Source organism: Rhinoderma darwinii, chromosome 1 (genome assembly GCF_050947455.1).
Source record: "Rhinoderma darwinii isolate aRhiDar2 chromosome 1, aRhiDar2.hap1, whole genome shotgun sequence".
NCBI classification, from domain to species: Eukaryota; Metazoa; Chordata; class Amphibia; order Anura; family Rhinodermatidae; genus Rhinoderma; species Rhinoderma darwinii.
In genome coordinates this window covers 315,892,551-315,907,698 of record NC_134687.1, presented here as the reverse complement: position 1 = coordinate 315,907,698, position 15,148 = coordinate 315,892,551, and the positions used below count along the sequence as shown (strand labels likewise).

At 42.1% G+C, this 15,148-nt stretch overlaps 1 protein-coding gene across 1 annotated transcript in view; it reads right to left on the bottom strand.

Annotated features, from left to right (window-relative positions):
• Nucleotides 1-9,729: 9,729 nt before the first annotated feature.
• Nucleotides 9,730-15,148, bottom strand: part of NANS (N-acetylneuraminate synthase) — a 31,064-nt gene continuing 25,645 nt past the window's right edge. Inside the window, exons 5-6 of the mRNA XM_075825541.1 lie at nucleotides 14,805-15,071; nucleotides 9,730-10,792 (exon numbers count right to left, since the gene is read on the bottom strand). Coding sequence (XP_075681656.1) covers nucleotides 10,583-10,792; nucleotides 14,805-15,071 — 477 coding nt within the window. The 3' untranslated portion in view covers nucleotides 9,730-10,582. The remainder of the gene's footprint in view (nucleotides 10,793-14,804; nucleotides 15,072-15,148) is intronic.

Genomic DNA, 15,148 nt, shown 5'->3' with positions numbered 1-15,148 from the left:
CATTGTGGGTCGATATATTCAGTGTTTATTTGTGAAAAATTGCAAAATGTAGAGAAAATTTTGAAAAAATAGAACTTTTCTGAATTTAAATGCATCTGCTTGTAAAACAGATGGTAATACCACCCAAAATAGTTACTACTTCACATTTCCCATATGTCTACTTTAGATTGGCATTGTTTTTTGAACATTCTTTTATTTTTCTTGGACGTTACAAGGCTTAGAACATAAACAGCAATTTCTCATATTTTAAAGTAAATTTCAAAAGCATTTTTTTTTTAAGGTACCTGTTCAGTTGTGAAGTGGCTTTGAGGGGCCTATGTATTAGAAACCCCGATAAAACACCCTATTTTAAAAACCCCTCAAAGTATTCAAAACAGAATTAAAGCAAAGTGGAGATGAAATTTCATTTTTCTTGCTGAATTTCAATTTTATCCAATTTTTTTCTAAAACACAGAAGGTTTTACCAGAAAAACATTACTAAATATGTATTTTCCAGATTCTGCAGTTTTTAGAAATGTCCCACATGTGGCTCTAGTGTGCTCGTGGACTAAAACACAAGCCCCAGAAGCAAAGAAGCACCCAGTGTATTTTGTGGCCTCTTTTTTTTATTAGAATATATTTTAGGCAGCATGCCAGGTTTGAAGAGGTGTTGAGGTGCCATAACAGTAGGAATCCTCCAAAAGTGACCCCATTTTGGAAACTACACCCCTCAAGGAATTTATTTATGGTTGTTGTCACCATTTTGACCCCACAGTTTTTTCACAGCACGTATTTGAATTGGGCGGTGAAATAAAAAAAAATACCCCATTTTGGTGCCAAATTTCTCCTGTGTGCAGCAATACCCAATTTGTGGCGATAAACTGCTGTTTGGGTCCATGGGAGCCCTCAGAATGGAAGGAGCGCTGTGTGTTCTTTGGAGTCCAGATTTTGCTGGATTGGTTTTCGGGTGCCATGTTGCGTTTGCAGAGCCCCAGAGGTATCAAAGCAATGGAAACCCACCAGAAGTGAACCCATTTTGGAAACTACACCCCTCAAGGAATTCATTTATGGGTGCTGTGACCATTTAGACCCCACAGTTTTTTCACAGAATTTATTTGAATTGGGCTGTGAATTAATTTTTTTAACATTTTTTCCAATAAGATGTCGTTTTGGCTCAAAATGTCTTATTTTCACAAGAAATAAAATAACCCATTTTGTTGCCCAATTTGTCCTGAGTGTGGCAATATCCCATTTGTGGTGATAAACTGCCGTTTGGGCCCATGGGAGGGCTCAGAAGGAAAGGACCACTATTTAGCTTACTGGGGATTTTCTGGTGCGAAGTCATGTATGCAGAAGCCCATGAGGTACCGAGAAGTGACCCCGTTTTAAAATCTACACCCCTTAAGGCATTCATCTAGAGGTGTAGCGAGCATTTTGACCGGAGACATACACCCCATAAACTGTAATGTGGGTTCTCCCGGGAATGGCAATACCCTCAATTTGGCTGTTAACAGCTGCCTTAGCACACAGCAGGGCTCAGAAGGGAAAGATGAGGGGGATAAACTGTGCGGCGTGCATCAGGGTAAGTAAAACTGGGGTAGATTAAAAATCAAGGGACGTATGATAAATTTTAAAACACTCTTTCATACAGAGCCCTGGTTTTTCGGCACACGTGTCACATTGATATATTGTGTCCTTCCTTATAGCAGACTTTGCACCTCTTGACTTTTTCCCTTCTTGCCAGTTTGGGGAACTTCTCCTGTAAAGTGTTGCCCTGGTACGATGCGTGTGGCCTCGCTTCCAGAAGTACTGGGTGCCCCCCCTTCTTTGTCCCTAAAGATTAGGTTCTTGATAACCATCTCTTGAAATTCCAGGAAAGTTCCCATCTGGCCTGTACATCGACGTAGCACGTACGCATTGTACAATGCCATCTGTATGATGTGCACGGCCAGCTTCTTATACCACACTGCATGGCGCTGCAGGGCTTCAGGACTTGATCTGACAAGTCCACCCCTCGCATGTACCTATTGTAGTCCAGGATGCAGTCTGGTTTGGGGGGTCTCTGTACTGGTACCTCGTACTGGTACATGGGTACTGGTGTGGCCATGTATTGTTGTCAATACAAGGACATCTCTCTTGTCCTTGTACTGGACACACAATATGTTGCTGCTAGAATGTTTCCTGCTCTCACCCCTTCTGAGTGTTTGCCCAAGCAGAGTCTTAGGGAGGCTTCTCAGATTTCTTCTAGCAGTGCCGCATGCCGCAGGACTTCTGGAAGCGAGGCACTTGAAGAGTAGGACGCTGGTATAAAAATTATCCAGGTAGAGGTGTTAACCCTGGTCCAGCAGTGGGTGCACCAAATCCCACCCAATTTTTGCATTAACTCCCAGTAAGGGGGGGGGCATTCTGGGGGCTGAATACTGGTGTAGTTCCCTTCATATATCCTAAATTTGTAGGTATACCCTGATGCACTCTCACACAGCTTATACATCTTCACACCATACCTTGCCCTCTTACTCGGCAGGTACTGGCGGAATTGAAGCTTCCCTTTAAAATGTACCAAGGACTCATCAATAGAGATACAATTCTCGAGGGTGTATGCTAGGGAAATCCGGGCACAGAAATAGTCTAATAGGGGTCTCCATTTATACAAACGGTCAAAACTGGGGTCATCTCGAGGTGGGCACTGCTCATTATCAGTGTAATGTAAGAAGCGAAGCATTGCCTCACTTTTATTTTTTTAGGTTCCAGTTCAGTTCTGAAGTTAATTGGAGGGGCCTATACATTAGAAACACCTATCAAACACCCAATTTTAGAAACTAGACCCCTCAAAGTATTCACAACAGCATTTAGAAAGTTTATTAACCCTTTAGGTATTTCACAGGAATTGAAAGCAAAGTAGTGGTGAAATGGTCATATTTCTTTTTTTTGTCAGAAAATCATTATTCCATTTTTTTTCTTTAAAACAGAAGAAGAAGATTTTACCAAAGAAACATAACTCAATACTTATTGCCCAGATTCTGCAGTTTTGAGAAATATCCCACATGTGGCCCTAGTGCGGTAATGGACTGAAGCACCAGCCTTCGACGCAAAGGCGCACCTAGTGGATTTTGAGGCCTCCTTTTTATTAGGCAACATGTCCGGTTTGAAGAGGCTTGTGGTGCCAAAACAGTGGAAACCCCCCAAAAGTGACCCCATTTTGGAAACTAGACCCCTTGAGGAATTCATTGCAGTTTTCATGGGGTGCATGCGACTTTTTCATCAGTTTTTATTCTACTATTAAGAGGCGTGGTGACTAAAAAACAGTAATTCTACTATTGTTTTTTATTTTATTTTTTTTACAGCGTTCACCGTGCGCTATAAATGACATATTCACTTTATTCTGCGGGGCGATACGATTACGGCGATACCAGATGTTAATAGTTTTTTTTTATGTCTTATGGCGTTTGCACAATAAAATACTTTTTGAAAAAAAATTATTTACTTTTTGTGTTACCTTATTCTAAGAGCCAGAACTTTTTTATTTTTCCATCAAGAATGCCGTGCGAGGACTTGTTTTTTGCGTAACAAACTGTAGTTTAGATCAGAACCATTGTTAGGTAAATGCAACTTTTTGATCTCTTTTTATTAAATTTTTTGGGAAGTGAAGTGTCCAAACAATTGTGATTCTGGTACGGTTTATTATTATTTTCTTTTATGGCGTTCACCGCACGGGATAAATAACGAAATAATTTTGTAGTTCATGCCGTTATGGACGCGGCAATACCAATTATGTATAGTTTATTTATTTATTTTTATTTATAACAAAGGACTGATAAGGGAAAAAGGGGGATTTTTATTATTATTACTTTTAAAACTTTTATTTTCTTATTTTTACACGACTTTTTTTAACTTTATTACTTTGTCCCACTAGGGGACTTGAGGGCAGGAGGCCCCGATCGCAATTCTAATACACTGCACTACATGCGTAGTGCAGTGTATGAGAGCGGTCAGCTACTCGCTGACAGCAAGCATAGTGGGTCCTGACTTTGTCAGGACCCATTAGGCTTCCGTAGATGGCATAGACGGAAGCCATTATTAGGCGTCCGGTTGTCATAGCAACCATCGCTGCCCGCTATCCTGTAGCGGGCCGTCGATGGTGGTTTAACCCCTAAGAAGTCGCAATCGCTATTGAATGCAGCTTTTAAGGGGTTAATCAGCGGGGACACATCGATCGGTCCCCGCTATAGCAGCTGCGGCAACTGCTGTACGAGACAGCAGCTGTCACAGCTCCTGTATGTACCGGGAAGACGGCCGAAATGGCCCTTCCTTCCGTGACGTACTATTCCGTCATGGAGCGCGAACGATGTGGTTACCATTACGGAATAGTACGTCACTGAGCGCGAAGGGGTTATGGTTCTTATTTAATCCTGCCTGGAGAAAATATAATATCAAGGGGATATCTGGTTTGGTTAGTGGATTTATGTTCACCCCTGCAAAATTTGTGAATGCTTTCCCGGCCCTTAGATATATTTCAGAGGTAACCTTTTTCCTACTTGCTAGCAGAGTAGAAATGACAGACTCTGAGAACCCTCTCTGTCTAAGGATTACCCTTTCAGTCGCCAGGCTGTCAGATGAAGCTTTTGAATTTCGTGGTGCATGCCTGGGCCCTGGTATAGGAGATCTGGTAGGGTCAGGAGAATCCACCGTTGGTTTGAGGACATTTTCCTTAACCATGTGAACCATGGTCTCTTTGGTCAGAAGGGGGCTATCAGGATTATTGAAGCTCTGTCTTCCCTGATCTTTTTGATCACCCTTGGAAGAAGACATGGGCGGGGGAAAGGCATAGCCCCTCTCTTGACTCTGACACTGGAAGAATGCATCTATTGCTGTTGGGTGTTCTGATGGATCCAGGGAGAAGAATTTCTTGACTTTCCTATTTCCTCTGGATGCAAACAGGTCTATTGAGGGAATCCCCCATCTGTAAACAATCTTCTGAAATACTTTCGTATTCAGAGACCATTCTGATTGGCGTAACCTTTCTCGGCTTAGGAAGTCTGCCACCTAGTTGTTCCTTCCCTTCAGGTGGACAGCTTAGAGGGTCAACAGATGGTGTTCTTCCAGAGAAAATATCTGGGAAGATAATTCCATCAGTGAAATTGATCTCGCCCCCTCCCTCATGATTTATATAAGCCACTGTCGTGTTGTCTGAATATATCTTTAAATTCTGACCTGAAATTGCTGGTATAGTTTCATAGCTTGAAAAACTGCTGCCAGTTCTTTGAAATTGGAGGACATCTGTGCGGTCTGGTGATCCCACTGACTCTGAAGAAAAGAGTCGTCGTAGTTCCCCAACCCCAATGACTCGCATCCGTAGTTATATTGACAGTAGGGGTTGTGAACCTCAGGTGGGGCACCCCATGGATTTCCCTGTTCAACCACCATCTGAGAGACAGCCTGGCCGCTGATGAGATGCGGAGGGATTGATCTAGGGAGAGACCGCTCCAGTCCCACTGATTTAGCATGTCCCATTGTAGAGCCCTGGACATGAAGCGAGCCCATAATACTGCTGGGATGAATGAGGCCCAGAACGGACATAACTTCCCTCAAAGAGGTCGTATGGTCTAAATATAGCTCTGAGACCCTGTCTATCAGGGGATTGATCTTCCCTTCTGGGAGAAAGGACATCTGCCTGCAGGAATCTAGCAGGATCCCTTGAAAGACACATCTGGTTGATGGAATTAAATGTGATTTTTTTAGATTCATGTTTCATCCTAAGTTCGTTAGGATAGAACAAATTATTTCTATCTGTAGTACCAGGGTCTGAGATGTTTCTGCCACTATTAGAAAATCGTCCAGGTAGGGAATCAGGAGGATGTCCCTCGTCCGTATGTATGATATCAATTCTGCTATTATCTTTGAGAACACCCTTGGGGCTTGTGAAATGCCAAAGGGGAGGATTCTGTACTGAAGGTGAAACAAGGATTTGTTGAGGTTCACTGCTACTCTTAAAGGGAACCGGGAACCAGCATTTCACCTATTACACCAGCAATACCAGGTGGTAGTGGGTAAAAAATAATTTCTATATTACTTATAATTGTCTTCTTAGTCAGTTCTGTAGTCTTCAGTGTTTTAGTGTTCCCGCACCGTATGCTAATGAGCATAAGAGTCATATCTTCATTCCTCAAGTCATTCCGAGTCCACCCCACCTCCTTACCTTTGATTGACAGCTCCTCGCCTTCCCCCAACACACAAAATCCCACGCTTGTGTATTGATGTCCTCTTCTGGTGTGTGCGTACAACGGGACACCGGATTATTACAATAAAAGGCGCAAAATGTTTGAGAACCGTTATTTACAGTCGGAGGAGGAGTTTAGGAGAGGGGAAAATGGCAATTAACTTTTTATAGCAGCGGCCAGTGAGGGATAAGTAAAGTTCAATAGGTGAAATGCTGGTGACAGGTTCCCTTTAAGATATTTCTGATGAGGACGACTGCATATTGGCACGTGATAGTACACATCCTCCAGGCCTAGCGATGCCATCACACAATCTTTGGAGGGGAGATTTATAGTAGTAGAAAGCCCCCGTAGAAGCTTCTCTTGAGGTAGTAATCGGCTTTTCTATCCATGGGATCGGATAAAGAGCCTAGATCCTCAAATGGAAGAGGATTCCTCCTTGATATTTTTGCCACTGGGGCGTCAAGTCTACGGGTATTATCCCAGTCCTTGCAGACCTCTTCTAAGGGATATTTCCTTTTAAGAAATTTGGGAATACCAACTTTCCTATCTGGATTTTTCCATTCCCTTTTAATAAGGTTCAATACGTTCTTCTGAAAGTTCTGTTTTCTAGGCCCTATGCCTTCAAACATTATGTCCTGGACGGAACGAGGTTCTTTGGGGTCATCGATGTTCATAGTTGCTCTTATGGTTTTAAAAGAAGCTTGTCTACGTCCTCTGCGAAGAACAAATCCCCCCCCCCCCCCGTCCGAGGAATTATCTGAAGAGCTCAGCTCTCCTTCTAGCTGAAAATCCTCTTCAGCAGAGGAATCGGATAGATCTACCAGACTAGAACAGGTGGATGGAAGATCCTTCTTTTTCTTTAGGGAGTTCCTAACTTCTGCCCTCACAATCTCTTTAATGCTTGAAGCCAGACTTGTAGATTCTTCTGTGGTGATTTTATCTAAACAATTCTGGCAAAGTCCTTTATTATAAGAGGCTGCGAGTTTCTTATTGCAAACTGCGCACTCTTTGTTACGGGTTTTATCCATTTTTTTCCTAAGACCTTCCCTGGCCTAAACATATGTAGAAGAGAACAGTATTAGCAAGAAAGAGGTTTTTGTTTTTTTTGTCTTACCCCATGGTCCTGCCTTCTCAAGTACCGGACTGGAGGACCTTGTGGTATCCGAGCTGTCAGCGCATCCGGTGGCTTCTCCTGGCATTTCCATTATGGAGGGAGATGCTGGAGACTGAGGCTCCATATCATTCAGGCCTAAATAGGCCTTGGATTGGCTGGGGAGGCCCTTTGCTCTGGACACCTAGAGCCTCTCCTCCCTGTTGGGGCCGCCGGAACAATCACTTCTGGAGCATAGGACGCGGTTACCCCTGCCGGAAGTGACGTGTCGCGGCGACCGGAAGTTTTGCACAGAGTGTGCCAGAAGCCGCCAACACTGGGCATGCGTGCCGGCCCCACTAGGGAACCGAGCATGACCCCGGGAGAACCGCTCTCCCGCCAGAGGAAGGTCTCACCTCACGGGACCTAAAACCACCTCGAGGGAGGAATGCGATGGACCGGGAGAGGAGGGGAGCAACCGAACCCAGACTTAAGGTTGCTCCCTCCAAAGGAGACTTACACCTTCCAGAGCACCCCTAGGGAGAAAAGGTAAGAACCTTGATAGGGGGTCTGCAACCCATGGAGAAGTGCTCCTTTTCCTAACAGGACGATCCCATCCGGAGGACAGGAAACCTGACTGGGGGTGTGGAGAGGTGTCCATCTCCTCAGGCTTTCGGTCCAGCGAATGGGATTACTCTCCAGGGGTACGGTCATAGGTGAAAGGGTAAATCTGCTCTCTTGGGGCCTTAAAATTAAGGTCCATTAACCGTTCCATTCAAATCTTTCAGGTTCTTGCAATACATGTAGCAGCAATGCTTGATTTACAGGCTGCTGTGCTAGCCTCCCAAGTCTGCTTAAGGATACCTATTTGGCCATAGGGTATTTCAATAGGACCAAATTCTCAGAGGAGAGCGATATGGTTTAAAATTCTAGCTACAGGAGGATCAATTTTGAGAATCTTATCCTATTTATCAGAAACCGCCTCAGTGAATGGGTATTTACGCTAGAAGTTTCTATGGATAAAGAGCCTTTTCTGGATATGTCGATTTCTTTCTGATTAGCTTTTTAATATTCTTGTGGACTGGGAAGAAAAAAAAAAAACCTCTACTCTAGAGTACAGACCCCCAGACATTTAAACCTGGACTCCTTGATATTTTCATATCTTAATGCTTTGAGAAGTCCATTGTACATTGTCCACAGCTCGGAATAACGGTCTCTCACGATTGTCAGAATCCAGCCCTCCTTCCTCCTGATGGATATCTGAATTTGACAAATCCTGTAAGACTGATCTGGAAGTAGACGAAATAGGAGAGGCTGGAAGGGTACACCTAGATAATGCTAAATCCACCTCTTCACATATCACACTTCTCATATTATGTAGAAGGGATGGGGATTCCCTACTCAATATTTTCTCCATACATTTCTAACAGAGTGCTTTTTTTATACAGTATGTTGCAGGAAGAGACTTCTTACATATTCCACATTTCTCAATAAGTCAAAACTTTTTAAGCTCCCTCTTTGCCCAGACTACAGGACTTACCAACTCTCCTGTTCCTTGGTGTATCTGCTGCTTGGAGCCCAGTTGTCTGCTCCGTTCCTCCATGAAATCAGTCACTGCTCGTCACTCCAGGGGAGAGGAAGAGATTGGGCAGCGATGAATCTGATATCATGCAGTTCGCACGGATCCTGCTTCCCATATCCAAAAGGTACAGGAAACAACTGGAAAGGGTGAGGTAGGGAAATTTAAACTGCTACCTGTTTCCTTTCCCTTTGGAACCGGGTAAAACCTCCTGGTGCAGTCGTGAAGGTGTAGGAGAAAAACTGGCCTAGATGCATTTCCTAGTTTATTGATTGGGAAGAGTTATTTGGAAACTGTAAGAGTATTATTTTTCAAATTAACTTACTCTATAAGGGGTGCAACCAACCTTAGACCAGCCGTGTTTGGTGGGGACTAACGCCAGGGACCACCACCAATCAGCAGAACAAAGAGGCTACTGCACTTTCAGTACAGTACTTCACACGGTGAAATTAATGTGCATGTGCGGTCTGGTACCTTAGCCCATTCAAGTGAAGTCACATGGAGGAGTGAGTCACTCGGTGCTGCAGTGCAGGTGCCACGGTGTGCAGCCATGCTAACTGTTGGGCTGCGACCTCCACCTATCACATACTGATGGCCTATGTGTGGCCATAAATGTAAAATGCTGGACACCTCTTGTATGTTTTCTAATATAGAATCTGTATGGATAAAATATGTATGCAGCTACGGTTAGTTAGCCTATTAATCTGAAGGGGGATTTTCCAATTTTAGGCAATGCCAACTTAAATAGATTTTCCACTAATAAATAAGTTTACTGCTGCCCCCCAGCTGTGATATATCAATGCTATACAGTTGTATAACCTCCTAATCATAAACCAGCCATAAAAGCAGAACTGTCAATAAACTCCTATTTGTAAAGGATAGTTTATTCATAAAATGTATCCTGTTAACAAAGTTCAAGATTTTAGTAACAAATTGAAAATGAGCAACGATTACAAAGCATTCAGAAAATCTCAAAATCTTTTTGAAACATTCAGAGAAAGTGCATTTCACAGGACATTTCCCCGGGATGGTAAATCGTGCATTAAGGATTCCTTTCTAATAAAAGCCAGATTCATAAACCAAGGATCGTGGTTGAAGGTAATGATGCACTAAATGTAAACATGCCAGGAAAAGCATATAAAGCAAAATAACTAATAATAATATTCCAGTAAACATGCTGTAAAAACGATTATGGGTCAATTCAAAAACGCATGAAGCCCAGTGTTGAGGTTTATTGAAGGAAATGTTTCGTACTCATGCTCTATGTTCAATGAATCGAAGCAAGCATTACATAAAGTAGATGATAATAGGCTAATGCTAGCCTTACAACACAAGGGGGTGAAATAATTTCCTAGAAAGCAAAAGGTCCATAGCAGAGCCACCACCGATTTTTTTTTTTATCGATTTTATTTTTTTCAGTGTATATATCAAACTATAAGAAATATTCACAAAATGCTGTGATCTGCAAATTTCAAAAGAGAATCTGCTTACAAAACAGTGATTGCCATGCATTTCACAGCCTTACAAGCAACAGCACTTTCACCCATTTAGACTTGACAAATCTAGTACAGCAACTCGATCTGACATGCCACTGAATAGTTTGATACAAAAAGGATCCAAAACCCTGTGCAATTGACTTCTACGTAAAACATGTATTAGTAAGGTAAAAGGTGACTGGAGAAAAACTGTTGGATAACAGTCAGGCTTGAAATTGTATTAACATTTCGTTCTTGTGTTGTAATTCTCTATTGCTTCTTCTGTGACAGATTCATCCTCCTCGATGTCTCTCTTAACGGTCTTGCCTTCAAGGTCAAAGATCTCCTCAGGAGGGAAACCACGTGGCTCGGCCACCTTCACCGTCAACATGTTGAGAGCTATCACAGTGCCTGCAGGGATTTTAGTTTTTGCCACTACAGATTTACCAAGCTGAAAGATACATAAATGACATTTTTTTTTTTTTAAAACAGGTAGTTAGGCCCGTCTCGGACTACAGTTAAAAACAGATCTATTTGTATACACACTTTCAGTAATACAGCCATTTTCCTTGATTTCTTCACTGGATGCCTACAGCTCTTGCACACAGCCCCACCGACCAATGCACATATTTCTACGGCTTTAAAGTGGATCGGTCAGATTTGTATTGTCCTGTCTTAGGACAGAATGAAGTTGCTACAGGTTTCAACGGTCTGTCACTTGTACGTTTTCAGAAATAACTGCACATTAACATATAACTTATATTTGCGGCGTGCCAGACGCGCTGCCGCACCAGAGTCGGAGATGTGGGGGGGGGGTGTAACTATATGATTATTGGCCTCAAGCCCTGTAGCATATGTCTGTCTCACCGCAAATATAAGATGTAAGTCCTCAGAAACAACTACACATTAACATATAAATGACAGACCACTGAAATCAGCATGCCCGAAACCTGCCAGATCCACGTTAAAGATGCCAAACACGGTATGCAAATCATAGGGCTGCTAGACTCTATCCCGATGGTTTTTCCGGTTTCAATCAGTTGTTTACCCCAAGTGGTACTTGAGGTGTCTACTGTCCGCTCATCTTGAACAAGCATGTTAATAGAGTAACCTGACAAGATCTTTCAGCCATCAATTATGTTATGACGGTCTAAGGACAGCTTCTACAAGGGGTATCTTTAGAAGAGGAGCCGATAATAAAAATTCACAAAGGTTGGCGTATTGTAACACGCCACCTACAGACACATTTGTTCTGGATACTCTAGGTGACAATTGTGCATTGTTTATTGAATAAGCTTTGGTGGTGTCAGGGGTATCTATATATCAATGTAATTACCTGGGGTATTTTAGTCCTATAATAAATAAAGGTTATGTTTTATGAAGAGTTCCTATTCTGTGATACCATTTCTTAGGCCCCATGCACACTAATACGGTCCGCAATTACGGACCCATTTAGTTCTATTGGCCACGGACACCTTTCCATATCGCTACGGATAAGTGTCAGTGCCGTAGAATTGTGCCGGGAATTATGGAGCATGACCTATTTTTCATATTTTACGGGCCGTGCTCCCATACTTTTTATGGGAGAACGGCCTGAAAATGCGGGCGGAGGCCCACGAGTGTGTGCATGAGGTCTGAGTGAGTCTCCATCTTCTTTACTGATAAAGCAGAGAAGGCATTTTCTATTGCCTTGTGGTAGTTTGAGCGTTCAACCGAGCATGTGCATCCTCCCTCATTCTGACAGTAGAAGGAGGTGCATATTACTATACAGCTTGAACACCAGGGGGCGCCATTATAATGAAGGGAATATCTTGCAACTGGAGCATTTTTGTAACAAAGGTAAATGACTAATTCAGCATTAAAAATTAATTTGTTTTTAGTGCAATGGCATTGAATACTGGGGCAACCCCTATAACCGAAGAGCTGATCAGATATTGCGCTTTGCAGTGAAGGTATGTTCATGCAGTCCACCATCCATGCCATCAGAAAGGACAGAAGGTAGCAATCTCCCAGTACAAATACAGCCCCATTATGGTAATTTCAACAGTATCAAGTTTTGGATTGCCAGTTACTAAATAAATATAATAAAATATTTAAACTGCAGTGAAATCGCTTATAAGTCATACCCCAAGTTTACATTTTTATTGTTTTTCTACATTGGATATTTGATCGTGATAACATTTTACAATTTGCTCTAAACAGAAATTGACAAGTAATGTTAAGTACTGATCCCAAGTTACACCGGGGGGGGGGGGGGGGGGGGGGATTTGTTATAACCTTCATTTCATACGCAATGAGTTGGCGTAGATTTGTGTGATAATTTACATCAGCTTCTGGTGTAAACCTATGGTAAATCCGTAGAAAAACGCTGTGAGTGGCAGAAATGGCACAAAAGTCGCAGTGTTTACCACAATTTGGGCCAAATTTTACCATTGAAGTCAAGAGGCTTTAAAACTCTGCCAAAAAATGCTTGCTAGCTATTTTGAGCATTTTGGCATCAAACCGGTATTTAATAAAAAATCAGCATCAAAATAGGCGATGAACAAACCTGTTAAAGAAAGTGTCAAAATCTACATGTTCATTAAAAAACATTAAAATGCCTTTAGGCATATTAGGCTGCATGCACATGTAGCGGAATTGCTGCAGATTATCCATCCAGAGTTGCAGACAATCTGCAGCATATCACAGTAGAAGCAAAGGCGATGAGCTTTTAAAAATCTCATCCACATAAAAAATGTACACAGAAATTAACCTGCAATGCAGATTTTTAAATGCATATTTGTTGCAGATTTTCCCCTTTGAGCTCAATGGATAGTGTAAATCCGCAACAAATATAGCGTATTTTGCTGGGAAGCGTCACTAAGGGGTTCCTAGGGGAGGGGAGTATGTTTTTTGTTTCATCCCCTCTGCTGTTTGTCACAGTGGTAAATCGGACCGAAAATCTGAACACAATTTTTGTTTACATACACTTACATGTCAGATGTTCTCGGAGTGTAGCTTATATCCATAAGTATCTGTATAACTGTCAACATATACTTTACATGGACACACAGAAAAAAACGGATTAAAACTAAAACATCGGACATGTTAACAATGGGATATGTGGAGAAGGCTTTAGCGGGCCATATACGAGATATACCAACAGCTATCTTCCCCAACCGCTCAAACGTTAACGTTTGCCATGGCTATATTCAGATGTTGCTTCAATACCGTTAGAAAAGCGGCTGCAACACACCATTGGTGATAGGGGAGGTTAAAATCATGTTGGCTTTCTTAAAAATAAATCATCATCAAACATAACATACTATTTATTCAGATAAAGAACATATGGGTCTGTGGAAAAAATTCTCTCTCTACTTCAGGGTTAAATTTGCAGAAACCGAATAAAATCTTCCCTATAAGAAAAGGCGGCAAAATATTATTTTCTGTGATTTTTCGGATGACAAATGTCCCAGAAAACTAAATGACAGGGAGGAGAAGGAAATGCTTGACAACTTACATCGTCTGACTCTCAGTCGATTAAAGTGACTCCAGACGTCAGTCAGACAAGCACGCTCTGCAATCCTATATATATTATACGGAAATGCTGATCATTCTACATTTTATACCTCACATTTATTACTACCTATAGAACACCCAATGCCATCAGAGCTGCTCCCTCTTTTCTGCTATAATGGCTCCAATCTTCTGGAAAGGCTTTCCCCTATACATTGGAACATGGCAGCCTTAGGGAGGTCAGGCTACGTTCTAAATTATCCCCAGATATTCTAGGGGGTTCCACAAAGTCAAGGGTTTGTGAAGGCCAGTAAAGTTCTTCTATAATGAACTTTACAATCTAGTTTTTCTTTACTGGACCTCGCTTTCATCATCGAGTCAGCTCGAGTCATCATCATGCTGAAAACTTTTACCTCAAAATTGAAAACTCAAAACACAATATTCTAGAATGTCCTTTAAGGGGGTTGTCTCCTAAAGACAACCACTGCCCATAAGCCTTTTTGGGAGATAGGGACGTCATACAGGGAGCTCCTTTAGGGGAACAGGCCTGTCCATGAAGCAAATTAATTTCAATGACAGACATGTAATGCTACTTTTACCCTACCGTGGCCGCAGTATAGCCAGATGTGGCTTACCCTGTGGATGACAGCTGATCGCTGGGGGTTAAAGAGGAGAGTCTATTTAAAAAGAATGGACTTTGTGAGACGACCCCTTTAGAGAGTTTCTATTCACTGGGACTTGGGGGCCCAGACCAGACCATGTGTAGCACCCCTAGACCAATTATCCTACTTCACCCTAATTTACAGTTGGTTCTTTATAATGGGACAAAAAGCACCCACTAAAGTCAGATTTGCTTGTCATAATAAGATGGTGAAGAATGGTCCACCACTCACAGGGATTGGTTTACACTATTGTTTTGTTTCATGAAAAAAAAAAAAGTTAAAATCCATAAGAAATATAGAGGTTACCTTATTGAGGCAAGCCATTTCACAAGGCAGGAGACGTTTTACTGGAGACCCCATTGACTTCTCCACTAGCCTTATAGATTTAACTAAGTCAGCCAGTTCGTTTGGTTCAAGAGAAGCCTGATGGTCAGTACCCTTCAAAGTCTTGTCTAGGGTCACATGGCGCTCAACCACTTTGGCACCCATCGCAACAGCTGCAATAGTAACAGCAATACCAGTTTCATGGCCGGAGTAACCAACAGGGATGTCTGGAAAGGCAGACTTAAATTCCTAAAAGCAAAAATAAAACAATTAAAAACATCTGAAAAATATGTGTATTATAAGACATGCAATTAATTTTCCTTTTG